Source organism: Neophocaena asiaeorientalis, unplaced genomic scaffold (genome assembly GCF_003031525.2).
Source record: "Neophocaena asiaeorientalis asiaeorientalis breed wild unplaced genomic scaffold, Neophocaena_asiaeorientalis_V1.1 scaffold150, whole genome shotgun sequence".
Classification (NCBI taxonomy): Eukaryota; Metazoa; Chordata; class Mammalia; order Artiodactyla; family Phocoenidae; genus Neophocaena; species Neophocaena asiaeorientalis.
The window spans coordinates 18,403,180-18,431,141 of record NW_020176571.1 but is presented as its reverse complement, the minus strand read 5'-3'; the positions used below and the strand labels follow the sequence as shown (position 1 = coordinate 18,431,141).

The 27,962-nt window shown below is 34.3% G+C and overlaps 1 protein-coding gene across 2 annotated transcripts in view; it reads left to right on the top strand.

Moving 5' to 3' along the window:
- SOX5 (SRY-box transcription factor 5) overlaps positions 1 to 27,962 on the top strand; it is a 389,772-nt gene that overhangs the window by 30,423 nt on the left and 331,387 nt on the right. The window contains exon 2 of one of the 2 annotated variants that reach the window (XM_024733444.1): positions 23,298 to 23,424. In XM_024733444.1, coding sequence (XP_024589212.1) covers positions 23,298 to 23,424 — 127 coding nt within the window. Of the gene's footprint in view, positions 1 to 23,297; positions 23,530 to 27,962 lie in introns of both variants that reach the window. The other variant, XM_024733445.1, reaches the window with a different exon arrangement.

Genomic DNA, 27,962 nt, shown 5'->3' with positions numbered 1-27,962 from the left:
GGGACAGTTTTAATGTCCAGTATTATAATAAACCATTGAAATTATCAAGGGATTCAGAATTTTGGAATCTATAGTTTCCAGACTGTCTCACTCATTCATAAGTGGTACAAGTATATTTGCCAGAAGATATGTCATTTTTGGGATAGGTTTGTTTTTTGTTAAAGTTTGTCTTTAATACATGTCGTAGAAATCTGCAGTAGAAATAGCGTAGTGTTTAAAAGCATGGGCTCTGGGAGCAAAAGCTCAGAATTGAATTCTGTCCTGCTGCCTACTAACTGTGCAGCTTTGGACAAGTCACTTCCCCTCTGTCCCTTGGCTTCCTTAGCCATAAATAGGGGTAGGATTAGTGACTACTTGTAGGGTGGGAAAGATTAGATAGTCAGGTACGTCGGTAGATAGGTAGGTAGGTAACAGAGAGATATTTCACTTAGTGTTATATGTTAGGTGCTGTGTGAGTATTAGCTCCATTTTGTTACTACCACATTTAAGTGAAAGAGCTATAGCTAAAGTGACAGCAAATACTGATACATTCTGGCATAGTTCTAATATCAGATATTATGCTCACTGTTAGATTCGCATTAAACCAAAGGTCACAAACTGATGGACTGGCTGTAGGTGTTTGTTGTTTTTCTTTGATTTTACTAGAGTTTTAGTAACATTAAAATTTTGGAGATTTCTTATAAAATTCCAGATTTGGAGGTTTTCCTCGTTATGAGATGTTTTGACAACGTTGAGCCAACAGTCTCCCCTGAAAACTGAGCCTGAGCAAGGTCACAGCAGCCACGCTAGTCTGGGCATATGCTCTGCAGATGGCTGCCGTCTACCTGTGGCCAGCACCCCGACATAGTGCAGTCATTTGCACAGTCCTACTCTTTACTCACTGACATTACCTGTCCCAGGCCTGCAAGTCTCTGGATTTTTTATGGAAAAAATCCGTGCATCCTGATTTTTAATGGAATTTTTAAAATACTGTTGACTATTTTAGGCAAAATGTTAAATGGATGATTTAGGGAGCATTAAGGAGGTAAAACATTTGAAAGCTGTGATCAAATAGAGCAGAACTTTAGTTATGTACGAAATGCTGACACCTAGGAATATGGTCAGCCAAAAAGAACCAGATTCATTACCTGAAATGAGTTATAAGGTACAATTTTTGTTCTGAGTCTTTGGTTGATCCTAAGATGTTGATGATTACTAGCTTCAGGTATTTTAACTGGTAATTTAAGACAGTATCAGTTCTTTCTTTGTAGTAGATTGTACATGACACTTAGAGGGAGGAAAAGAGGATGTTAAAATTGCATGTCCATGCTACCTCAAATTAAACATCTCTTGGAACCATACGCTTTGAAATACTTTGAGTGAAAACAAACATTCTAGATGAAAGACCCTAAACATTCGTTAGGAAATGGAAAAACAAAGTCGAGAAAAATACTAGAGTTGTATTGTAAGTAAGCATGAAACATAAATATACTCATATATCTGTTTATATTTATATCAAACATAAATGCATGGTAATGACTACAAAGAAGAATGAGGAAAGATTAATCATTTCAAATCTACTATCAGTCTTACAATTTAACTTACATAACTTAATACCAGTTTTTATACTATTACCTTTAAAAGATAATTTTAAAATATTTTCAAATATTAAAAAATTTTAATATTTTAAACATTAATACAATATTTACATAATTTGTATATTTTACAAAGTATTCACATTATCAGTTACTGCATAATGAAGAATTATCCATAATTACATAGTAGATGTCCAGTTGATTGGTTCTCATGAAACTTCTTATTTAGGCTATTATAATTTCCATTTTCCAGCATTTTATACCTTCACCTTAGACCCATTAAATTCTTTTGCTCACCATAATATACCATGATGTCAATATTAGCAAGTCATACCCATTCTTTTTAAAAAGAATAAAATCTCAGCTTTCAAAGGAACTATAAAGGTCAACTAGTACAGCCTTTAGAGATATGTGCGAATCCTCTCAATAGCATTGCTGATATATGATCTGTCTTCTGTTTGGATACTTATAAAGTGTTGCGATGTTCAGTATCTCATGAGACAAGCATTTGTGGTTGACTCTGACAGTTGGAAGGTTTTTTTTTTAACACTGAGCCTAAATGTACCTTCTCTTAACTTCTGCTTTTAACTCTTCTTGCAGTCTCTTATCACTGTTTGTAAGTCTTTTGTATATTATATAACATTATAATTATCTGTGTATATGCTAGCTTCCACAAGATACAGCACCCTAGCACACAGTAGACACTCGGTAAATATTAAATGAATGAGTGAACAGTTCTGGCTCTGTCCCCTAAAACCACACAAAATAAATCCAAAAAATATTTCTGCCACAGCAGAAGGTTACCTTTCAACAATTTTCTTTGATCTATATAGTGAGCTGTGTGTGCCCATAAATAGCACAAAAAAATCCATGTGTAAAATTTTAGAAGTAAATACTTCTTTAGATATTCAAAAATCCCTGATAGAAATTCCCATTGGCAGGAATTGCCACACAAGTTGATAAAAATGTTTAAAACCTGAACTTTAGTAATGGCTCCAGGAATGATGGCCATGTTAATACAGAAGTGGGAGTTCTAATGATACGTTCCTTGATAATGCTCTGTGGGATTCCAAGAATCAGGAAGGCTACATTGATTTTTTATCATAAAACATATTTTCTCAGTGTTTGTAATTAAAACAACATTGCTAACATTGATGTTCAACAAATGATATAATTTAAATGTATTAATTTTCCTTAGGTTATAATTCTTTATTGTTCCTTATATTTGCCCACAGTGCCCCCAAATATGAAGGAGGGTTTACATTTCTTGACAGTACTGTGACAGCAGTGCTTATTAATTCTGAACAGTTTCTAAATACTCCATGAGCTGAGGGGATATAGTCCATATGGCAAGTAATTGGTGGTGTTTAAACTATCTTGACATCACTCTATTTTGAAGTAGCTATTATTTCAGTCTGCTTTTTGGTGATAGCCAGCAGAAATCTATCTAGAACTGCACATTTTCTCTTGGTTTTCTTTTGCGAAATGATTGATGGAGTATTCTAACTCAGTTATTTTCTCTTGGAGTTTTTGTGGTTACATTCATGTATTTTAAAACATTTATTAGCAAAACATTTTTAGGTGAACCACATAGTCATTTTGGGAATGGGTATGGCTAAAATTATTGATGATAATTTATAGGGAAAGAACAGTGTTAATCAACTCTTTCAGCAGCTAAATAGTTACAGAAATTGAAAAGGGAAGTCTTACTAGTTTTTTTGGTTTTCTTTCACTCTTTTGTGATAGCTGGATTTTTCAGGTTAAAAATCATCCTTTTTGGGTTTAGCCTTATGGTCCTCAGATGGTCGTACAAAATTCTAGGTATCAATCGAAGCTAAACTCTTGAAGTTCTTACCGTGCTGGTGCAGCAAGTCCAGTGATACAGTATGCTTCTGTTCCACATTTATTCTTTACAATAGAAACCCTTTTTTTTTTTTTTTTTTTTTGGTCTGGAAATCTTAGGTCCTACACACAAAATGGGGAAATTGTTTATGTGAATAGCAATTTCTAATGAAACTTTTACAATGACTGAATCTTTTAATAACATGTCCTGCTCTTCTTTATCCTAAGAGGATTCAGCTTACCCTCAGGAAGGCATGGAAGGAACCTATTTTATATAAGTTGTTTGGAAATAAATGTCATGCAGCAAAAACCATATTCTGAATTCCTAGGAAGGAGATGAGGTTTTGGTACATTGGTAGTAGGAAGACTGCTAGCCTAGCTCTCGGTGTCACTCATGAGTGATTTCTTTTAACTTAGTTTGAAGCTAAAATTATTTGAAAGTGCAAAATGCTGCGGTGACAATAGTAGAACTTGATTACTCACTTTTCCTGCAAGATTCAAAAATCTTAGCCTTGTGCAGTGAGTTCTAAATCTTATTTTTTTAAATTCAAAAATAAAAAATTTGGCTGTATAGATATATTAAAATAACTTTTGGCTCCTTAGCATAGGTCCAAATGTATTAAACACAGATGGTTTCTCATAGCTAATTAGATTGTGTCTTACCCTAACCTTAACTGTGCTTTACAACTGAGTGGTTTAAATTAGATTCAGTTCAAGTCAACTCAATTCCAAATAACAAGAATAATAATAAATAACATTTATTCAGTACATGTAATGGGTTTGGTACCACGCTCCATGCTTTCATATGTACTCATTTACTTCCTTCAAAATTTGTAACCGAAACTTCCTATAGTGAGAAAATGGAGACTTAGAAAGGGTAAGTGACATGGTAAGGGTCACAGAGCTAGGAAATAGCATGACTAAGACTCAGCCCAGGTTTTACCCAATCAAAGCTCATGCTCTTAAACATTACCCTCATGCCTCCATTCTGGTTTATGACACCGTATGCTAGATCTTGCATTAGACTGAAAAATGAGTGATAGTGTTTGTGACTCAAAGAGTTTACAATTCAAAGTGAGTAACTCACAAAATAACTCATGAAGTTGGAAATCCAAAGTGAGTAAACTCACCTTGATTTTGGTTAAAAAGTTTCTTCTGGATGAAAAAAGTCTATTAGATGGGTTTCAGTATTGGAGATAAAGACTGGAATGTGAGGTTTTAGTATTTAAATCCAGAATTTTCAAGTGGATCACTTAGTGTAGTAAAAAGTTGTGCTAAATTTGAACGAAGATAAAAATGAATAAATGTGAACTACAAGCACAGAGTTTAAAGACAATTCTTTAATTATTAATGATAATAGTAATTGACTATTTAAATGTCTGGATCCTTGGGAATCAATAATTTCCTGTGCTTTACTGCTTTTATTATATATTTTGTAGTTATCGTTGTTATTACCTCAATGTCTGGGCCTCTTTCCTCTAATTCATTTTATTGTTCTCCACCATGATAGAGTCTAAATTATTTCAAAAAAATAAGTATTGAAATACCTGCTTCTAGATATACCTCAAGGAAATTCTGAGTTCTAAATTGGTTTGAAGTTACTTGTTGGGCAAATCAGTGTCTATTTAACTAAACCTATGCTGAATTGCCCTAAATTACTTCCAACCAATAAAGCATCTTGAAGATATCATGGAATATTAATAATTGAGGATCATCTAATACTTTCATAATGGTGGGAACAAACTACTAAGGAAAAAAATTTTAACATAGCTTATCCATTCTGCTTCCCCTCTATAATTTTTTAAAAGACTTTATTACATAGCTAGCGACAACAATAGTTGATTTCATAGGAAATGAATTAATCTTGAGCTTGAGGATGGAAGAAACACATATTAACAGTTAATGATAATTATTTTGGAGATCGTTCCACAAATTATTTACAAAGGTTGTGATTCCTTTAGAAGTTTCCTCAGATAAACTGAAGGTTAAGTTGCCTTAGCAAAGCTTTACCTGTATTGACAAGATTGAAATTCTGGATCAGACTGCTCCAGACTGAATTGTTTTGGCAGTATGATAACATATGTTACCTTTTCTAAGCATTTAAGTGGAGAAATTAGTATGAACCAAAGTAAAAATTGATAACCTACCACTGGGAACATGTCCTGGGAGAACAGGACATCATCCGCCCTATGTGTACATTAGGAATAAGTTGTGATTCTGCACAGTTATCCTTTAGAACAATTGTTAAATGTTAGCTTATCATGGTTCCAAGAAGATGGCATCGCAGAGGGTGCTAAAAAAAGAACCTAATGAGGGCTTCTAAAAAAAAAAAAAAAAAAAAAAAAAAAAAAAAAAAACCTAATGAAAAAAAGTTAGAAGAAAAAAGAATGTTTACTTGGTATAGGTCTAAGAACAGTGTTCGATAAAAACTTGCATTCAAATAAAAGCAACAGAAGTTATAAATATATTTCTAATTCTTTGCAGAAAAAAAATCAATTTTAAAGCATATATTTATGTTTCTTCATGAAAAGATGTTCCATAATGAAAATGTGATAATAGTTGGATCAGGTCTAGCTCCAAATTCTACTTCAGCCACTTTGTAAATGCAAGACTCTTATCAGCATTATGTAATAGCTCTGAGCCAGTTTCTACAGGTAAAATGGAGGCAATAATGTCTACTTTGTAGAGTTTTTAAAAATTCTTTGAGACATAATTCTCATACCGTAAGATTGTCCCACTTAGTGTACAATTCAATGATTTCTAGTATATTCACAGTTATTCAGTTATCACAATTGAATTTGAGAATATTTTCATCATTCTAAAAGCCATCTTATACCCATTAGCAGTCACTCCCCATTCTCCTCCATCTCCACTACAACCCTATCCTAGACAACTACTAATTTACTTTCCTTATAAATAGATTTGCTTATTCTTGACATTTCATACAAATGTAATCATACCATATGTGTCTTTTTTAAAAACTGGCTTCTTTCACTTAGCATAATGTTTTCAAGGTTCATTCATGTTGTAGCATCTATCACTACTTCATTCCTTTCTATTACAAAATAATGTTACATTGTATGGATATGCCACATTTTGTTTTTCCATTCATTATCTGGTGGATATCTGCCGTATTTCTACTTTTCTGGCTATTATGAATAATACTGCTGTGCACATTTGTGTACAAGTTTCTGTGTGGATATGTTTTCATTTCTCTTGGGTATATACTTAGGAGGCGAATTGCTGGGTAGTATGGTTATTCTATATTTAACTTTTTAGAAACTGCCAAAGTTTTCCAAAGAAGTCACACTATTTTATATTCCTACCAGCAATCTATGATGATTCCAATGTCTCCACATCCTCTCCAACACTTGTTATTGTCTGTCTTCTTAATTTTAGTCATCTTAGTGAATGAGAAGTATTGTGGTTTTGCTTTGTGTTCGCCTAATGGCTGATAATGTTAAGCATCTTATTTGCTTATTGATCGTTTGTTTATATTCTTAGGTGAAATGCCTATTCAGATCTTTTGTCCATTTTAAAAGTGGATTATTTGTCCTTTTATTACAAGAGTGGTACAATAATTCTTTATATATTTATGTATATACATGAGTTGTTAGCATTCTTTATATATTTTAGATACAAGTCCCTTATCAGACAAGGATTTTCAAGTATTTTCTCCCATTCTTTGGGCTGTCTTTTTACTTTCTTCATATTGTCATGTTCAGCACAAAAGTTTCTAACTTTGAGGAAGGACAGTTAATCAATTTTTCCTTTCGTCTCTTATGCTTTTGGTGTCAAATCTAAGAAACCATTGCCTAACTAAAGGCCATGAAGATCTACTGCTGTGTTTCCTTCTAAGAGGGTTATGATTTTAACTCTTACCTATAAGTCTGTAGTCAAATAGAGAGTTGTTATGATGACCAGAAAATGTACACGTAAAGCATCTGGCACAGTGACGGGTACGTATCAGTGCACAATTAATGAGAGTCATCCATACCTCTCTGAAACCGAAGTGAATAAATATGTCCTAGAAGATATCTTCGGTCCCTCTCACCATACTATTGTTCTTACTGCTTTTTGCAAGGATATGTGTATAACAAGAAGTATACAATATTTTAAAGATGTACTTCCGTAGAGATTTGAATCATTATAGGTTTTTATTAATAAGTTATTTCAAGTAACAAGAATGCAAAAATATGGAGGAAAAAAGACAGAACAAGTTTGAGCAGATTAAGACTGTTGCTCATTTAGGTGAAAGTTTGTAAACATGAAGACGTGTTACAGTATTATCAAAATACATTTTCTCTTTGGAAAATGTATTGAAATTGATGACATTTGCTTTATATATAATAATCATTTAAATTAATATTAATTTTTGTAAGATGTCACAGGGTTGTGCTATCTTTTGTAGTTTGCTTTTCCTTTTTAAAATAATATCTTAGTGGGTGTTACCTGCAAATGTTTCTGGAGAGTTTAGTAAGTATTTTAAGGAAAGGCAAGGTGAGAAGTTCATAATGGTAAAGAAGTGAGCTTTTAAACATTGCTCCCTTTTTCGATGGAGCATATAATTTTTTCCCTGTATTCCACTTTCTTCTGAATGATTATTTAAATATGACATTGGCAGGTGTTGTTTTTGATACACTTGGATATGTTCAGCTTGTTTCTTAAGAACCAGATGTTTATTAGAAGGGGATTATTCAATTATTTCTGGAAGTAGACTACCCCGTGAAGCAAGTTGGAATATGCATGACTATTGCTCTAGTACCTACACCAGCCATGAATGTGGCAAGAGATAGACTCTGAAAGCAACTGTAGTTCAGAACTCTAAAAAAAACTATGTTTTGTATTGTTTTGTATTCTAAATGTACGTTTCATGTTGAATAGAAAAGTATACAGATTGGTGAAGGAATCACGTTTTACCTCATGTAAAAACGGATAATCCTTTTAGGTCGTTAATAGGGCAGTGTGAAAAAGCCTTGCACTGCAGCTGCAGCAGTCTTCGGATAAATAGAGGATTTAAAAACATTCAAATATTTGTCCCAACCTCAGAGGACATCCTGAAATAGAACTAACTTTACAGATGATACAGCTCTCTCCATATAGGTCCTCGTGGCTCTTGCCCAGGGATCTCCTTGGGCATTTAATGTGTTTCTCTGACTCTTGAACCAGTGCAGTTACAGTAGCTCTTTTTGAGTGAGATTTGGCTTTAGTCCTTTATAAATAATGTCAGCATAGTATGTAAGAATGACAAACCTGAAAATAGGAAATGCATATTTAAATCTCTGGAAAATCTGTCCCATGGTTTGACGTTCTTAGACACGTGAGAGCCAGGTTTTAAAAGGATTAATTAGCTCAGGCTAAATTTCCTTCAGACTTCAGAACCGTTTCTCACAGTTGTTACACACTCTTGAGTGTGCATGTAACTAATCCCCTTCATATTCTATGGAAACACGTTCTTTAAAATGTAAGATACATACCTTTGACTTCAGCGTTGTATTTTATCTCAGATATGCTTTACTATCTTTTAAAGGAGTGTGCCATTTTCTAGAGTCCTTAGCAGAAGTGACTATCTTGCAATTAAAAGCAGTTGATAATATTTTGGTAAAGAGGAATCCGAAGCAAGTAAGTTTATATAGCCATTAAGAATGTTTTCGGGGAACCGTGTGTGTGGATGGTTTCATGGAGAGGAAACTAGTATTTTAAGAAGTCTTTAAATGATCATGCCTCCATAAATGTGCCATCAACAAAAAAACAAAAACAAAACAAAACAACATAAAAAGAGGAGGGAAGAAGAGGTTGGGGAGGATTCTGTTCCCTTTGGAACACAAAGGTCTTTCAGTTGTGGGTGATTGGAATGGGGGTGTTTGGGTAGTGGAAAAAAATGTTCTAGCATGTGGTAATGAGGTTAAAAAAAAACAGCAATGGATGATTACTTTTCTCCATCAAGGCTCCTTTATCCTCATAAGCTCAGACAGTGGTCAAAATGTTAGACACCCCTCCCTGTTTTATCCATCCCTTAACTGTGTTCTTTGACAGGACTGGTTTATACAGCTGGGCCTTTGTTCAGCTTTGGGGGAAATACTACAGAACAGCAGAAAGTACGGCAGAGCACCTATAAAATGGTAAATGGTAAACACTCTATTGAAGTGCAAGATTCCACCTTTAAAGATGTGCCTTTGTTTGATTAGTTTTCCTTTTAGGGATTTGTAAAGCAAACACCTTTAAAATTTTGTTTTTTGTACTGAAGATTTTATGGTGACATGGGAAAATTGTGTTAATCAGTAAAATTTCTTATCACCTACGTTTGAATAAACAAAATAGAAAAGAACTCAGCTATCTTACTGACTAAAATTACAGTTAAAATTAGACATTTCTATTGTAGTGACATAGTATTTTAAAGAACATCTACATTGTGTGTGCTTAGCCAGAGAACTGATTGAAAAGAGAAAGCAAATAGGAAAAGCTATTGATTTTAAAAAGTTTATGTATAAAACATACTTTAACTTTTTTTTTCATGAGAACTTGTTAGTGACATTACTGTTAGCCCAATTTTAAATCTAGTGTAAACCTGATACTGGAATCTTCTTGTGTCTTTATACTTGTCATACCTTTATAAGAGTTTAATGATCTTCTTCTCTACAGTACATGCCATATCCTTTTAATTTTTATTTCAGAGGCAGGAAACTGGTAGCCTTTAAGTTCCTACTGATTAGTTTGTACCCGTTTATAGAAAAGAGCTATCATTCCTAACTCGTCCAAGGTGGCAATATGAACCATACTTTTAAAGTTTTTTTTTTCCCCCTAAAAACAACAGGGAATGTGCTAAAACCAGGAGGATTAATGGGGGAAGAAGATAAACAGTTAAGATGTAAAATGAGTTTAGAGGTCAAGCTAGAAAAATAAGAAAGCTTATGGATTTAATTCATATTCATCCAAGCAAAGAAGCTTTGGCATGAAAGGAACCAAATGAAGAGGCTCAGCATTCTTACAACATCAACCATAGCTGCATCCCGCTGTTTTGGAGTTTGGGTTGATAGATGCTCATCGTCTTTGGCACTGCACCCTTATTTTTGGACTTCTCAAGATTATAATGGCAAATTCTTCATCTTGCCATGAAGTTCAGAAAATTTGTCTTTGCCTAGTGTGCCTGTCTTTCACATCAGAAGCTGTTGTCCTAGGAAAGCTTTGTGCACTGTATATATGTTCTTTGCTGTCTCTTTTGAATATAACATAAATATTTTCTACTTTGTTCATTTTCAACAGCTGTTGTAGAAACAGGCTGGAACCAAGTCTATATTGGGCACGGAAAGAAAGGATGAGTCCCCTAAATTGACCAGAGTTGAGCAGTGTATAAACTTTTTCTTGTCGGGGTTATTTGGATTCCAAAGAGGGTAGGGGTCATAATATTTTTCTTCACTGGGCTACTTCGACAGTCATTCTCAAGCAATCTGACGCTGATGTTCAGTGCTCCTTTTAGCTGTGAGCCTCCTTTCTTGTTTCCGCTGGGGAAAAGCAACACACCGTTCTCTAGAGGCTTGCTTTTGGAAGCTTAACTTGCTCGATTTCACAGTGACCTTTGAAAACAAAAGAAATTAAAACTAGACTGGTTACTTAATTATTTTTGTCATCATTATTAGATCCTAAATAAATTAAACATGCCACAGATTTTATTTCAAGACATCTACCATGCTAAGAATAAGTCACTTTTGATTATGGAACAATTTGCTATTTATTTAGACTTAGCCAGTAACGTGAGAGGGGAGAGAGCAAGAGCGGGGGTGGACACGGTGAGAGGAAGCGCACGCAGATAAGGAGCCGGTGCGGGGCGGGGTGGGGGGGCGCTCAAAATAAGTACTTAATGATATTATTGTGGAAAATATTTCAAACTGATTTTTTTTGGGACATATGCACCTTACCTGACCAGTGATGTTCATGAAGGAAATGCTATCTTCTTTTACGATGAATACGATACATATGGTGAACTTTTTATAGGTTATTACCAACATGTCCACATATATATATGTGAACATATGTAGACACTTATACATCCTCGTGAGGTAAACATGAAAAAAATTGGCATTATTTTAGAAAACAATAATTAAAACATTAGTACTACTCACTGTAGTAGTAATATTTAGAAATACATTTCCTTTGGCTTTTTTTCTTTATTTTTTATGAATTAATGAATTGGAAGAAGTTTGTTTATACTTCTTTATTTTTTCCTTCAAAATACATACAACTTTCAACCAAATAGTTTTGAGTTATATAGTAAATGAAAGTTGTTAGCATATGATTATGGTTAAATTAAAATGGTCCTGTCTAATCCTTAATAGAGAGGTTCTGTAAAAAAAGATGGAATATTAAGGCCCATTGATATGTAATTTGACAGTAAATGTCTTTTCTCTCTTCCTCCTCTTTCTTCTTCTTCTTCTTCTTCTTCTTCTTCTTCTTCTTCTTCTTCTTCTTCTCCCTCTCTCTCTCTCTCTCTCTCTCTCACACACACACACACACACACACACACACACACAAAGACACCTCTCAAACTTCTCTAAAAGGTCAAGGATAGAACAATAGGAATTGAATTACTCCCTGTTTCACTAGCAATTGTTCTGATAGCAGAAAAGATTGTCCTTCACAGGTATTCTACAGACAGCTTTTAAAGATACCTTCTTAGAGATCTTGAGAATGGATATACATCTCATACATTATTCTTCCACTATTCTATCCAACTAAGTATAACCTGAAATTTATACATGTGGCAACCATGTGTCTCAGAAAATTTCAACAGGCTTCTGATTTTTTAGACTTTATTTCTTTAACTCAAAGCATACAATTACTTGTTAGACAATTTGTCCCAACTTTTGATTCAGAAAAATGGTACTCATTTTTTGTTGTTACTTCTTACTATTAATAAAAGAGTTTTACAAGGTGTATAGGAAGAGATAGCTTTTGTTAATCCCTAGATTCTCCCCTTTAATCCTGTATCTGTCCCAGGAATGGAGCGTGTGGCTACTCAGTGCTCGGCTTTCAGACTCACAAGGAGCCGAGCATCTGGGGAAACTCAGGAGGTGAGCACTTTCACGCTGACTCAGAGACCAGCCTTGTGACTCCAGTCTGGCGCTGTCACGCCTGGTTATGGAAAGGCAAGAACAATGCCTCCCTTGAGAAAGGGGAAAAAAGTCTAGTGCAGTCACAATTTTGATGTAAAATTTAAATCATCCCTCCACATCCTGTGGACTTAGAGCTAAACCCATGCTCAAATGGAAAAAAGCTTTTTATTTCCTTAAAGAGTATAGCCTCTCTAACTATAATAACAAGTTTCAGAACCACAAATCTTAATGCCAGATTATTTCAAATAATTTTTAAATAATCAGAACACAAGGACTTTTAACATTTTTAACTTGTAGGTAGCTGAAGGTTAAACATTATTTTTCTGCTTGTTTCTGATTAATGACATATGTATAACAATACACAAATTAAATAATTTACAACAGATTAGTATTTATGTTTTTTTTCTTCCAGACTCATTAATTTGGTCATTTTACCTACAATGTAAAAGAAATTTCTCTTCAACATTTAAAGGTCTTAACCATTTCTATCGTTTTCTTCAAGTAGATTGGCTGAAATGTAGTGTATTTGGTGATTAAAAAGAATCTGATCAAATGTTTAATAACTCAAGTATAGGTGTTACTGTTTTTGAGATAAGGAAATTAAATTTTAGCAATTATTGAACAAGTCAAAGTTAGGGTTTTTTAAAGTAAAAAATGCTTATTACCATATTCTTGGGCTGTAAATGATGAGAAAAGTTTTGATAATTGTTCTTGAAAAGAATATAGAGTTCTGTAAAAACGTTTACTAGCTCTTCTCTTTATGAAAATGACTGTATCTTGGAGCCATAAAAGTTTGCCTAACCAGTTTTCTTTCAGTCTTATCAGACTTACAATGAACTCTATTTTTTCTAAGTATTAGAACATTATAGAATGATTAGAATAGAGTTTAATTAAATTTAATACTCTTTCTACCTTTTTATTTATCAGGAATACTTTTGTTGTAGGCACTTAACTTTAAAATTAAAACATAAAATGGTAAGTTTTAGCTGGCAGATACATTTGTTTAGGTAAGTTTTGGCTCTAGAGCCCAGCTATTAGGTTACTCATAATAAAGCAATCTTCTTATTTAGAAAATTTTCTTGCGATCTTCATCCAATAACATGTGGTCTAACTTTGGAGTCAATTTGTAGTGATTACAATTAGTGAGACAGTAAAAGAAAGTAGAAAAGGAATCAAATTTTGAATTCTGAATCATTGTAGCCTGCAATTTTGCTATCATAAACTGTTTCTAAATGTTTACCTTCGGTATTTGTCTCTCCCATTTAGAATACAAAAACAAATGGACATTTTAAAGTTCGTTTTATTGCATACTTTAGGTCCATTTATTTCAATTCTGAAATATCTTGTGTCCAACTAATAAAGAGGAACTCATTTCTTTCAGATATTGACAAGAATTAAGTTCTGTTTCTGAGTCTTTACTTCTCTCTCTCTAATTTCTGATACTTTTTCCTTTTCCTTTTCCACACTTTCCTCTGAAAACTCTCTACCTCTTCATTTTTTCTCTTCTTATCCTCTCCTCTTTCTCTGACTGGACAAGGCTGGGGAAAACTATTCGGTGAGAGAGGGATGCTAGTAAAGAGAAGGCAGAAAGGTGGTGAAGCAGTTCAGAGTGGTGCTCTTCTTATCAGAGAGAAGGGAAGAGCATAAGGAACTACTTGATCTCAGTGAAGAGAGCATCTCAGAAACCAAACATATGACAAGGTAAACATGGGGATCAGCCCTGGTAAAGGTCACTTTGAAAGTTCTTGGTGACTACAACATTTTTAATTAACACAGTTTTAAGTACAGTTTAAACTTTTGTAACATTTATTAAATTTTCTGTAAATTCAAATTATATTTCAAAACAATAATAACTTTATTCTTAAGTAGCTATAGCTCAAAAATTGCTTTTGTTTTTAGATTTCAATGTTGTGGTAAATTGTGTTTGTAAGTACTAGTAGAAATAAGTTTCTGGTGAAATGTATATAGTAAAGATTACAGGGGAATCTAGTCTTACTTATTACCCTATGTTGTCTGTTTTTATATTTCTATGAAATCTGTGTTTCTGCTTCCATTTATAGTGTATGCCAGGACCTGATGAACTTGTTCATGCTTCTAAAAAACAGTATAATGAATGTGGTCTTTGTATGTGGGAATCAATGGATAGAGAGTATAGATTGGCATGTTCTATAAGAGAAACTGATGGCAAAGAAAATTTATAGAAAAGAGAAGAAAAATGTAAACACTTGAAAGACTACATGTTTACCACAAATCAATTTTCTATCTAAAAGACCTCTGAATATTACATATGACAGACTTGGTTACAGAGTTTACATAGAATTCACAGGGTAAACACCCAGCTGACTCTAAACTTAGTGGGAAAATGAAGATGATCAAAACATGGAAGAGGGAAAAAGAAAGCATAAACCATAAGATATAAATAATAATAGTTGAGATTTATAGATAAAAATAATGAAACTGATTTTTTTCTTTAATAAAATGATATGCTAAGTTTGTGTAAATCTATAAGTCACAAAGGAGTGTTGGTTATTTTCATTCATATGAATTAAAACCTGTCCATTCATGCTAAATGTCTATGTTGATTTCCCATGTGGAATAGGTAACATTCTATTGTGAAAAAAATCTTTGAAAAACAGTAGAGTTTAATTCCTAATCTTGATTAACCTTCTCACAATAACTTTAATTACAAAAGCAACCAGACAAGTAAATGTAAATGTTCTGAACAAGTAGTTTTATTACTAGAAAAACTAGTGGCACATAACTTCTAGAAAAGTAGTATAATCTTTGGATATGAAGGATTACCAATTTTTATTTTATTTTGTAATTTTTCTTTTGTAAAAGAAGATGCATCCTTTCAAATATTTTAGTTGTTTTTGAAATGTGTTCTGCCATGCTTAAAATTTAACATGAGGGGGTGAATATTAAAAGTGAGTATTTAGGAGAGCAACCAATGGAAGTTATAAATTAAATAAACGTCATGGTCCAGAATCTTTAAAGTTCATATTCTGAATGTTTAGTTTTATAGAATCGTTTAGACAATAATTACATTTTTTGTATATCACTTTGACTTCTCTTTATCTGTCTTCTGTGCTCAGTCCTTTTCATATACTGGTCTCCCAAAGTTTGATGGACTACAAAATTCAGATTCCACCCCCCCACTTCCCAATTCTCTATTTTCTCTCTGTTTTTCTCTTGGAGAGACGGTTCTGTTCTTGAACTGCTGTTATTATAGTGCAAAGACCGAATAGTGTAACAAAAGATATTTAACCACTTTATGACTCAGTTTTCTTTTCTATAAATCAAGAATAATAAAAATACTGAATCAGAACATTGTGGAAGAAGTCAATGAGAAATAATTACAATTATTGGTTAACTTTCTACCTGTGTTTAAAAGATTACACTGAGTTACTTCCACAGAAGTCCCGCGTTTTCTGATTATCTGCTATTTCTTTTTAAAATCCTCCAATCAACAAGGATTTTTTTCTAAAACTGAATTTAATATTTGTCTCCAAGTTGACCTTTCTTTCTAATTTATGTATTTTTCTTATTAGCAGTATTGTTCTGTAAATTACACAGTCAAGTAATCTGTTTATCCTTGAGTTATCTCACCCACTCATTCCCCTTCTCTGGTTTCCACCCTCAAACTTCTATCAGTTACTAATTTCTGAGGGATTTTCTTCCTAAAATATAATTTTGATTATGTTACTGTGTAGCTCAGAAATCATCTCCAGTTTCCTTATACCTTCAGTATCAATTTCACATTTGGTGTAGCCATTCACAATTGTTAGGATTTAGCCAGAATCACTATTGTCTGGTACCTACCTTCCATCCTTATCTGCTTTTACTCCTCCTGGAATCTACTGCTTGAGCCAAACCATTCTACTCACTATCCTGTATCATTCTATAAATTTCTTTAATTTGCTAATGTCATTTCTCCTATCTGGAATCTTCTCTTCTCTGTGTCTATTTGATTCTGATCCATCCTTCATTGCCCTGTTGAATTCTCCTGATATGTAGGAAGCATTCTCTGATTATTTTAAGCAGGACATTATCTCTCTATTATCTATCCCCCATAGTACTCATATTTATAAAAAGCCATTTACATTAAAATATTCTTTCTGGATTTCTTAATTATATTTCTATCTATAAGCACCTGATAATCTTTCAATAAATGTTTTTCCATGAATGAATGTGTGAATGAGTGGATATATATATGTCTTCTCTTTCCATCTCTACAGTACATCCTTAAAAGCAAACCAGAAGGCTCTTCATATCTAAGTTGCCTGTTTCCTCCATAACACAAAGGTAACTTGCCTGACACAAAACTGACACTCAGGCAATTCATTCATTTACTCATATAAAAATACATTGAGTGCCAACTATGTGCTAGGAATTGTGCTGCCATATAATTAATTGTAATTCATTCAGTATAGAGGATTAGACTGTTTAGGGAAAAAATACAATTTGGAAAGACATGTTCAGCTCGGAAAAATCACATGAAGTGGTCAAAAACAGACCTGTACTTGTTAAAATCTTGTGTTCTAGTTTTAGATACTAATAAGAAGATAGGAAAAAAATATAAGCTATTGAATCAATGTCATAGGATATACTGATGTTCAGTTTTTTCAGGTGGCCTCTAGCAAGAGTTGATGATATAGTTTGAGGTGGGGAAAAGCCACTTCAACCATGGTGGTTAGGGAAGGCTTTGTATACTACCTGGGATTTCAGTTTGTTTTTTTAGAGATAAGTATTTTTTATATTTTTTTATGCATAACTGCAAACCTTAAAGGAAACAATATTATCATTCCAAAAGAATAACCAGTAGAAGGCACTGCTTCCTAGGACTTTATCTCTGAATTAACTAGTCAAAGGTTAAAATGTTTAGAGAAATACAGAAACTTTAAAGGGTAACTATTATATACAGAAAGCAGTTCCCATTCTGAGTCTTCCATTTTGTGCTTGTTCCACATAACACATTTCTTTGACCTTGTGCATGTTGTCATTTTCCAGAATAATTGCAGCAAAGAAAATATCCTGAGCAGACAAGAGTTAAGTTTAAGGCAGTAAGTAGATGATTCCTCAATAATGGACCTATTAATAATTAACTCTGTAACATTTTTTATAAAGTTACTTCACTTTTATAGTCTTTTACTTATTACATTTTAAAAAGAGCTGTAGGATTTTTTTTACAAGTACTTAAGAAACCTGATTAAGCAAGGTTTACCAATTCCTTTACATAGAAATTATTGAAAAGAAATATAGTGTTATCACTGAGCTGGATTTCCTATTTTTTCTGACAATATTAAAGCATTTTCTAAGCATACTTGTCCTGTAAGAGTAGATCTTACAACTATCTACAGTTAGAGAATAGTAAGAGAGTTGCTGGTTTTAATTAGTAGCTTTCATTAAGCACATACTGATTGAAAGACTACTATTTTCAGAAAGGATTGTAAGTCCTGGGTAAGTAGCTGTGGACAAAACTAAAGTCTGCCCTCCTGGATCTTATAGTGGGAGAGACAGATAAACAAAGAAATAAAATAATTAAATATGTCAGGTGATAAAGGCTGAGAAAGGATGTTGGAGCAGAAAACTAAATGAAGTGAGGGAACAAGAAAGTGTATATATGGGGTAGGAGGACTTCAGATTGAGAAAATACCAAGTATGAAAGAAATATATTTAAGTTAGTGGTGAATTAGTCTCCTGTTGCTGTTGTAACAAATCATGACAAGTCTAGTGCATTAAACAATACAGATGTTTTCACTTAACAGTTCTAGAGGTTAGAAGTCTTACATTCAAGGTGTTGGCAAAGCTCATTCTTTCTAGAGGCTCTAGGGGGGAGTTTGTTTCATTACCTTTTCTACCTCCTAAGAGGCTCACGACCGCATCATCCATTTTCAAAGCCAGCCACGTGGTATCTTCCAATCTCTCTCTCTCTCACTCTGATCCTCCTGCCTCCCACCCTTATAAGGATCTTTGTGATTACTTTTGGTCCACCCAGAATATCCAGGATCGTCTCCTTATCCCAAGATCCTTAACTTAATCATAGCTGCAAAGTCCCTTTGCCTTATAAGGAAACATATTCACAGGTTTCAGGGATTAGGACTTGGACACCTTGGGTGAGAGGCATTATTCTGACTAGCACAGTGGGTCTGCAACCTTAACTGTGCATTAGAATCACCTGGAAGCTTTAAAAATTTCTGATACCCTGCGTGCATTCTGAAACCAATAACATCGAAATGTCTGGCAGTGGGACCCAGGCAGCAGTATTTTTTTAAACCTCTCCATATAGTTCCAATGTGTATTCAAAGTTGAAAACCACTGGTTTAGATTTCTGTTGCAGTCTTATTACGTCTTTTATTTACTCTGCCCCTAAGTTTGCTATATATATCCGAATACAGTTGGGGACATCCTATTTACACAGCCTTTAGCCAGTAGCAAAGGACTCCAGTAGTTTTAAAATTACTTTCACGTATGGACTAGAGTGACCTGGTTGTGCAGATTTCTCCAGGGACAGCTGGAGGAAAAGTGACTCCTTGTAAGACCAAGTCGCCCCTTACAAGGGAGTCTCTTTCTTATCTGTTACATTCATGTAACTCAGCAACTCCAGGAATGTTATAGACTAGAAATGGGATTTAGTCTATATTCCTGTGTCTCCCCTTTTCCTAAGTAAGCTTGAAACTTAAATTTATATTATACATCCTAAAACCATCTCTGCATCTTTTCTTTTATCATGACTTCCTACGTAAGGTTCCATCTCCATTTTATCCCAAGGTTTCTGTTTGTCCTTCTTTTCCCTCAAAATCCAACTGTTCAGTGATTCCCTGAAGCATTTCACAACGCTTTGGCCTTCATGAAGCCCTTGGGTGCTTAATTATAATGTCATTTGGCCCTTAACCTGAACTGTCTTTCATCATTATTTCTCGTTTTATTTAAAATTTTCACAAACAGTTCATAAGCTTTTTATTTTATTTTATTTTATTATTTTTTTGGCTTCATTGGGTCTTCGTTGCTGCGCGTGGACTTTCTCTAGTTGGGGCTAGCTGGGGCTACTCTTCTTGCGGTGAGCATGCTTCTCACTGCGGTGGCTTCTCTTGTTGTGGAGCACGGGCTCTAGGCACGCAGGCTCAGTAGTTGTGGCACATGGGCTTAGTTGCTCTGCGGCATGTGGGATCTTTCCGGACCAGGGCTCAAACCCATGTCCCCTGCATTGGCAGGTGGATTCTTAACCACTGCGCTACCAGGGAAGTCCCATTCATAAGCTTTTAAAGCAGAGACCCTGAATTACACTTTTTTATTCCCATTAGAGAATAGTCTTGCACATAGTAGGTAGTGAGTAAAGGGTTGTTGATGATTTAAAGATTCCCTTTGGTCCTGGAATTAGACATCAGTTCTTTCAAGAAGATTTTCTTGTCCACACACAAAAAAGTGAGTTAAAGACTACTATTATAAACTATAATAGTGATAGTTATAAACTAACTCCAGAAGTTAGTTTCACACTAGATTGTATTTGTCAATCTCGTGTCAGGTTCTTTGAAGTCTGAGTTTTGTTCATTGGTAGGTCTAGCACCTACCACAGGAATGACAAAAATCATCTCTGAACGAATACAGAAGAGCATAGCTCAGCCTAGATACTCAAGTTGTTCTAAGGTGTCCTTGGACTGTAGCACAGACGTGTAGTGGAAGCTGCAGGTATTGGAACCCTACATATCCCACACAGACAATACATGGAAATTTTCAGTGCCTCCTTAATGCTTTTTTTTAAATTGAGACTTTCTTCTATCCAAAATGAAACCCTTTGGTAGACAAACTTTGGTAGACTAGACATAGATGATGCAACCAACAGATTGATAGCTCTTTACATAATTTATGTATTTTACTTTTTTCTCATTTTCTAGCCTATTACTGAACTGTAACCACAGTCATTTTTATTCTAATAATTTAAAAAATCTTTAAGAAATCTTTTACCTGAACTGCATAAAAATACTCTTAAGTCCAACACATTTAAGAGCATTCTATAAGTCTCTGAAAATGGAGTTGAAATAAAGATGAAATATGTAATATTTTAGGATCAATTTGCCTTTTGGCACCATGCCTCCTTCATGGTGTTTTAGACCTTATACTTTTTTCTCATAGAGTGATATGTAAATGGAGAGACTGTTTATCCAGTTGGATATAAAGATAATTTAGATATTGAAAGAACTAGAAGTCTTGAGAATAGCAATATCTTAACTATCTACCTTGTATACCTTATGTCTACTTTTAGACTTTTAATTTTCATAATCATTATTAATAATGATGTTAATGAAATAGAAGTCAGCAAAAAGGTCATGCCTTCTGAAAGTCATAGAATTGTATTAACTTAGGAAAAGCCAGCTAATCTAGCTTTCTGCTTTGATAACCCAGAAACTGACTCTGGATAGTAGCCTGGAATTTTCAGACCGTTAAGAGACTGATTATACGTAAGACTGAGGTAGGCTCCAAAATACCAGACTGTTAATTCCAGCAAGAATAGTAATGCCCACACAGACCCTAAATACTATGGTTTATGTAATAAATGAATGATCTCCTTGTAGTCAAGCTTCATGTGAAACCAAGAAATAATTAAAAGTCTCTTTATTGATTTAATCTGATAGATCACTTCTCAAAGACCTTACGTATTTTAAGTCTGTTCTGTTACTCCATTCTCTTTACGGGAATCAGAGGTTCGCTTGGAGAGCGTGGAAACAAAACAGTGGTAGTTAAATCTCTCTAGTGTTAAGAGTTACTATGTATAGTTTAATCTATCAATTTGGTGATAGATACGGTGTCGCCAACAAGACTAAGACTTTTCTAAGTCTGTTAACTCCAGCCCCTTACTCTTTCTACATACTTAGAGTATACTTGGAGTAAACCTTGGTAATGAGATCAGAACTAAAGATACCTGAAATGTGCTGGCCCAGTCTGCTTCTCCTTTAAACAGTGCTTACATGGTAACCACTATCATTTCCTCCTTTTCCTCTGTTATTCAGCTGATCAAGACCCTTGCTATTAACATTTTTTCTTTAACACTTGCTAATACATTTGATCAGTTTACTGTCAAGTATGACTGGCCAGGGAGCATTTCTCTATTGGGAGACTGTATTTCATGTTGATTTTACAGTTTTAAGTCTTAGAAGGCAATCTGCATTGTTATTTTGGAGGTTTTTTTGTCTTCTCTGTTTTTGAGGGGGGTGGGTCACACTGTAGTTTTAAAGTTTGTAAAACAAACACCAGCTATTGTTTACTGAGTGTCTACTCCTAGCAAAGTGCTCCTCTACAAGTCACTTTTCATATGGAAACAGTTCCTTCTCAAAAAAGTATTACAAGTAGATATGACATCTCACTTTAAAGGTGAGTAAATTGATATAGAGATTAAAGTAAGTCTCACATGTAGTAAGTAGCAGAATCAGTATTTTAATTCCCTTTATTTTTTTCTACTGTGCTATTATATCTTCATAGAATATATTCAGCCCTTGAATACCTTTTCTTTTTAAACGTCTAACACTAAGAATAGTATTATTCAATGGTGATTAGAGGCCCCTTTTTTGGTAGTACATTTTAAGTTTAAAAATCAGTGATATATATGAAGGAAGTGATGTGGCAGTTAACTTTCTTGCCTCCTATACCACTGGTCTAGGGTACGAATGGATGATTCTGTAAACACTCTTTGTTTGTTGAACAAAAATTAGGGCTTTTTCAAGTTCAGGTCAAGTTGTAAATCCAAGAGAGGTTTTTTTTTTTTTTAAATAAAAAATTTTAACTCCGTACTGCTTCTATGTAAAACTTTTAATGAAAAGGATTTCTTATGTTTAACTAAAAGTATTTGCCACTTATTTTTTAACCTCTGATAACATTCTCAACCAGACTCAAGTACAAAAAAATATTTAATTTTTGTTCAGTTATCTAAGTGCATTGTCCTATAGGCATTAGCTCATCAAAACAAAACATCCTTATTTGATTTTTTTCTTTTACTTAGTTATTCTAAGGAATAAATAAATCTGAGAATCCCCATCTAAATATTTCATGGAACTGTGGAAATAAAACTGAAATAGTTTTATATTGTTGCCTTTTTTACTACTTGCAAATTTTATATTAGAACTAAATGCCAAAATTGGGTGATGGGGAGGTGAGAGAGAAAAATCCTCAAATGTTTCAGAATTAACAGTGATTGTAAAATTTATTCAGTTCTTAATAAGCTTTAAACAAATATCAAACTTTTTGTTTTGTGAGCTGAGGTTTGCTGATAACACATATTTCTACATTTTATAATAATCTTACTTTTAATAAAATGCAAATCATTATAATGGCAACCATCCATTTACTTTATTTTTTGATGAAAGAAATTTTAGTTATTTCTCTTCTTTTAACTGCCAACAGTATTTGCTATTCATAGATGTCCTGTCTTCAATAAGGTCTATCAGAGTGTAAAATGAGATGGGTATTTTTCTTTCCTTTAAAATGGAACAGTCTTTCATTATGCAGTGTTCTTAGGTGAATTCTCTTGTTTAAGAAGCCAGAATACAAGAGAGTGCTATATTAGTGTATTATTCTTACAACAAACAAGCACTGTTCTGTTGCTACCTGCTTGGCCATTGTTTCTGATTGCGTGTGCTTTGCAGTGGTATTTGGATGGTTTCCTGCTCTCTGCCAGCACAAAAAGGCATTTCTGTTACAATGGCCCCTAACCACACAATAACGGCATTAAGGATTTATGTGGAGGTTTCATTATTTTCTCCTCTTTTGTTCCTTCCAGGATGTCTTCCAAGCGACCAGCCTCTCCGTATGGGGAAGCAGATGGAGAGGTAGCCATGGTGACAAGCAGACAGAAAGTGGAAGAAGAGGAGAGTGACGGGCTCCCAGCCTTTCACCTTCCCTTGCATGTGAGTTTTCCCAACAAGCCTCACTCTGAGGAATTTCAGCCAGTTTCTCTGCTGACGCAAGAGACTTGTGGCCATAGGACTCCCACTTCTCAGCACAATACAATGGTAGGTTTCTCATGGTCTATTGTGCCTACACTCACTTTGTGACCAGTCTACTCCTCTAGTAGTTTAGCTTCAGTCCTAGGCTTTGTAATTGCCATCTACTTAATAGCCATACACAAGATTCACTCCTAACATCTTAAAATTCTTAATAAGTAAATTGATTCCAGTAGGGAGTATAAATAGGCTATTTTTGTTTTGTTTTGTTTTGATTTTGTTTTTCAAGAATTCTGCTTTTGAGGCACTCCCAACTTAATTAGGGGAAAAACATAATATAAGAACAATGTTAAAGTAACACATTTAAAGTTAGTCCTCATGAAAGTTAGGTATCATAATATTTCTAGGAAAATATTTTTCCAGATAAAGCTGCAACATAGTTTGAACATTTCCACCGTGATAAATCAGTGCTTTTTCAATTTCTGCTTTGCCCAGATTGGATTCCAGTGTTTCTTACAGTACTGGGAATATTACAGAAGAATATGTTTCAAAGAGACAATACTTTTCTAACGTTACTGCACTAATTTTTAACTCAGTGTCATTCACTCTGTCGCTCTGATAATTCAGTAATTCCCTGGTACCTCCTATTCTAGGATTTGGAGCTCAGGATAATTTATCTGGCCCTTCATCCTGGGGTCTGGATCACTGCAGAGGGTTATGAAGCTGTGGTTTCATGGATGAGAGGGAAGAAGACAGCATAGCATCTTTGGCTGAACCTTAAACAGCAGACACACAAACAAATAAATGAGGCCTTTAGGTTCTTCTTTGGAACTTAAATGCATAGACTCAGCATGCCAGCAAGGTAGCAGGGCACTTAGGTACCAGTAAAGCCACCCTCGCCTTTTCAACATGGCTTCTTGAGTGGATGTCACATTTTTTGTGGCCCTTCTACTTCAAGGAGGTCAGTGCTCTTAATTTGAACCAGATCACACCAACAAAAATATTTCATCACACATCCTCATACCTTTAAGAACAGCTCTGATTCTGTTAAATCCTTCATTTTTTTTTTGTTTTGTTTGTTTTTTTGGCCTTCTCTAGGAAATTATTACACATCATAAACATGTTCGGTCCTGAAATATGCCCACTTGTGTATGTCATTGCATTACATATGCAATGTGGAATTAAATCAGCAAGAAAAATCAGATTATCTTCTAATATCTGGGAAATAAACACTGTTTTTTGATAATTCACATTAGATTTAACTACTTCCATTCAACATTTTAAGCCTCATAGGTCAGAATTTCTCTGGGTATTTTTGACTGTGCGCCAAAATTTTCTTACCGAAAATAATGTTTTCGCTAACACTTACATAGCGCTTTTACAGATGTGTTGTTTCAAGCACGTGACATATATTACTCGTTTAACCTTCACAATAGTTCAATGAAGTGTTGTCATTAATCCCACTTTACAGATGAGGAGGAAACTGAGGCACAGTGAGGTTAAATAGTTTGCTTCAGGTCACAGCTAGTAAGTGGGAGAACCAGGGTTTACCCAAGCAGTCTGGCTTTGGATTCCATGCTTATAAACATTATAAGCTCTTCACAAGAGTACACACATATTTAATTTTCTGATCATCTCTTATTTGGTAAATTAAATCCATAATTCCTCCTTTTTTTCCCTCTACTGTGAATTCATGTTAGTTACGTGCAGTGATATAACTTCTTCGCCTCCTCTCACAAAGGTTAAACTAGGAAAAGAAAGGGGGGAAATGGTAGTATGCAGCTCAACAGGGTAGAGAGGTCGCATTCCCCGTTTGACATTGCATCAGTTCTCATGCTTTTTCCCTCTCAATATTTTGACCATTGCCTTCTTTCAGGGAGTACCCTATGGAGCGTGCTTCTTGGTTTGGTTTTCCTGTACTACTGCTATAAACAGAAACACACACATTTAAAGGAGTGAATATAAATAATTATTACTAGCAGAATACCAGAAAGATAAAGGGGAAGTTATCTTAAATACTCAAGGATGGGTATGAGAAAAGCATATTAAATTACATACTATAGTTGGCATGAGTGGATGCTGTGATGCAGGGTGTTAGTGGAAATGAAATCATTCAGTTTGTAATGGAGAATTCAGTTTAACTAAATGAAACCTATGAACTGCCTACTTTGTACCAAGTATTTTGTTGTGCACTATGGAAATAGATTTGTATAAGGCACAGCTCCTTTCCTCAAGCAGCTTTATCTAGGAGAGAAGTTCTTAACTCTGGTCTGTGGATCTCCTGAAGATGACTGGAGAATTCTGTAGGTGCACACATGTGAGTAGGGTTTTGGTTTTCACCAGATTCTCAAGTAAATCTGTAGCCCAAAAAAGACTAAGATCTACTGTTCTTGAAGTTAATACACTTGGTATACAAATGATTTAACTCAGTTTTAGTGACATCAGCACTGATATTTTCTCTTACTATATATCTAATTGGTTTCTAAGTTTGTTTCTGCCTCAAAAGTTTCTTGATTCCACCAGCTTTTCATCTCTAACAGTTGAAGAGTCTCCTCTGTGATCTCAAACTTCCAGCCTCTCCTCTTTCCAGTCTTCCTTTCAACTTCCACTAGACTTATTTCCCTGAGAAGAGAGTTGGATTATTTATCCCTCTTTGGAAACTAGTGTATGTCCTTGTTGCCTACAGGATTTAGTCTAAAACTATCTTAGCATGAAACTCTATATAGACCAGCACCAAAATATGGCTTTTGTCTCCTCTTTGGCCACATCCCGCCATAGACCCAGTGCTTCATTCATGCAAAGATTTTCATATATGTTCATAAACATACCAGGTGACCTCAAATGACATACTTATTCTTTCTAGCTGGAAAACTCTTTTTCATATTTTACAGTCCTGGTGAATTGTGTTTCTCCCACGAGACTGAGTTCAAAATTGCTTCTTTTTAGACGCTTTCACTGACTTCCCAAGGCAGAATGGTTGCTGCATTATTCTTTTATCCATGGTACTTGTTTATATCTTTTCTCACGGTCTGTATTATAATTTGTGCTGTATTTCTCCTTAAAGGCACAGTCATACACACGCACATACACATTTGTAGTTCTGATACCTAGCATATAATAGATACTTAATTTATGAGTACTGATTAAATGGCAGAGTTTAATGATTAAGTAGGAAGTATGTTTTGAACAAAGTTGTTAAGATGTTATTCACGGTGAATATGCTGATTCTCTAGAAATTTTAGAACTAAAGTAGAATCTACTACTGTGCAGAAAGTATGTTACAATAGTCATGATATATTCAGCTATTAAGCTGATTAAGATATATTTTACCCATTTATCAAAATGATTGAATACACTCATAGAATTGCTATTCAACACATTCTTTGTATTTTTTTCTGGATACTAGGCCATTGTCGTCTTCACATAACAAGTCCTTTTATTTTCAATAGTAAAATACATTCTTTATTTGTTTTCCTATTCAATATCTTTGAAAACAGAGAGAATATTTCATGGTTTTTATATCATAGAGTTCAATTTATGGAAAAAGAAACAGCTTTCCAGATTTCATTGCTGGTTTATGTGTGACATTCATACTCCAAAGAGAGGTGTTGAGAGGTCTACATTTTGTATTGCCCACGTAGTTTAGAGACAAAGTAAAACTTCTGAGTAATCCCTTTAATGCTGACTTGAAGTTACAGAGAAATGCTTTCAGTATAAAATTTAGGTTAGAAAATATTTCCTGAGATAGAAGTTCTGTACACCTCATGACTGTTGCCATATAAAGATTTTGGGGAATTAGGGTCCTATGTTCATATTCAGGGTATGCAAGTGTTAAGGTTTGGAATTGGGTCAGATAAAGATGTAGTTCTTCCTTTCTGAAGTTGTGTTTTTTGCCTTAATATTTTGCAGAAATAAGCTAAGTGGCTAACTAAGAGTAACTCCCCAAACAGCTGTAACTGGTGTAAATACTACAAGTCCTTCTGTTCGTTCTATACTCACTGTTCAGAAGGCACTATAGATGAACTTTCGTAAGCAGATTATACACATATAAATACTGTCAGATAATTATAATTATAACATATATAGTTATATATATATTATATAACTATTATATACATAATTATAACAATGTCATAATTATAAAATACTGTCAGATTTCTAATCAATATAAGATTGAGACACATAATTATAAATATGAAAAAGACTGATTCTGTTGGGCCTTCTCTGAAGCTCTCATAATTTTGCCAAGCAATTGATAGCAACATGTGCTTCCCGTATAATCTTCAGAAAGCTAAAAGGCAAGGTTGGCAAGTCTGGTTATGACCTGAGTGGAAATGCAGTCCTGGACTTTATGTTTATGGAGGGCAAATCTACCCTTCTTGTCCCCTCTGCCTCTTCTTTTAACATGAGTTCGGAGGCTGTCACTTCTGAGTTTCAGAGGCAAGCAAGAGACACTATAATTTGTGGCTCTTCTGGCTTTTTTTTTTTTTTTTTTTTTTTTT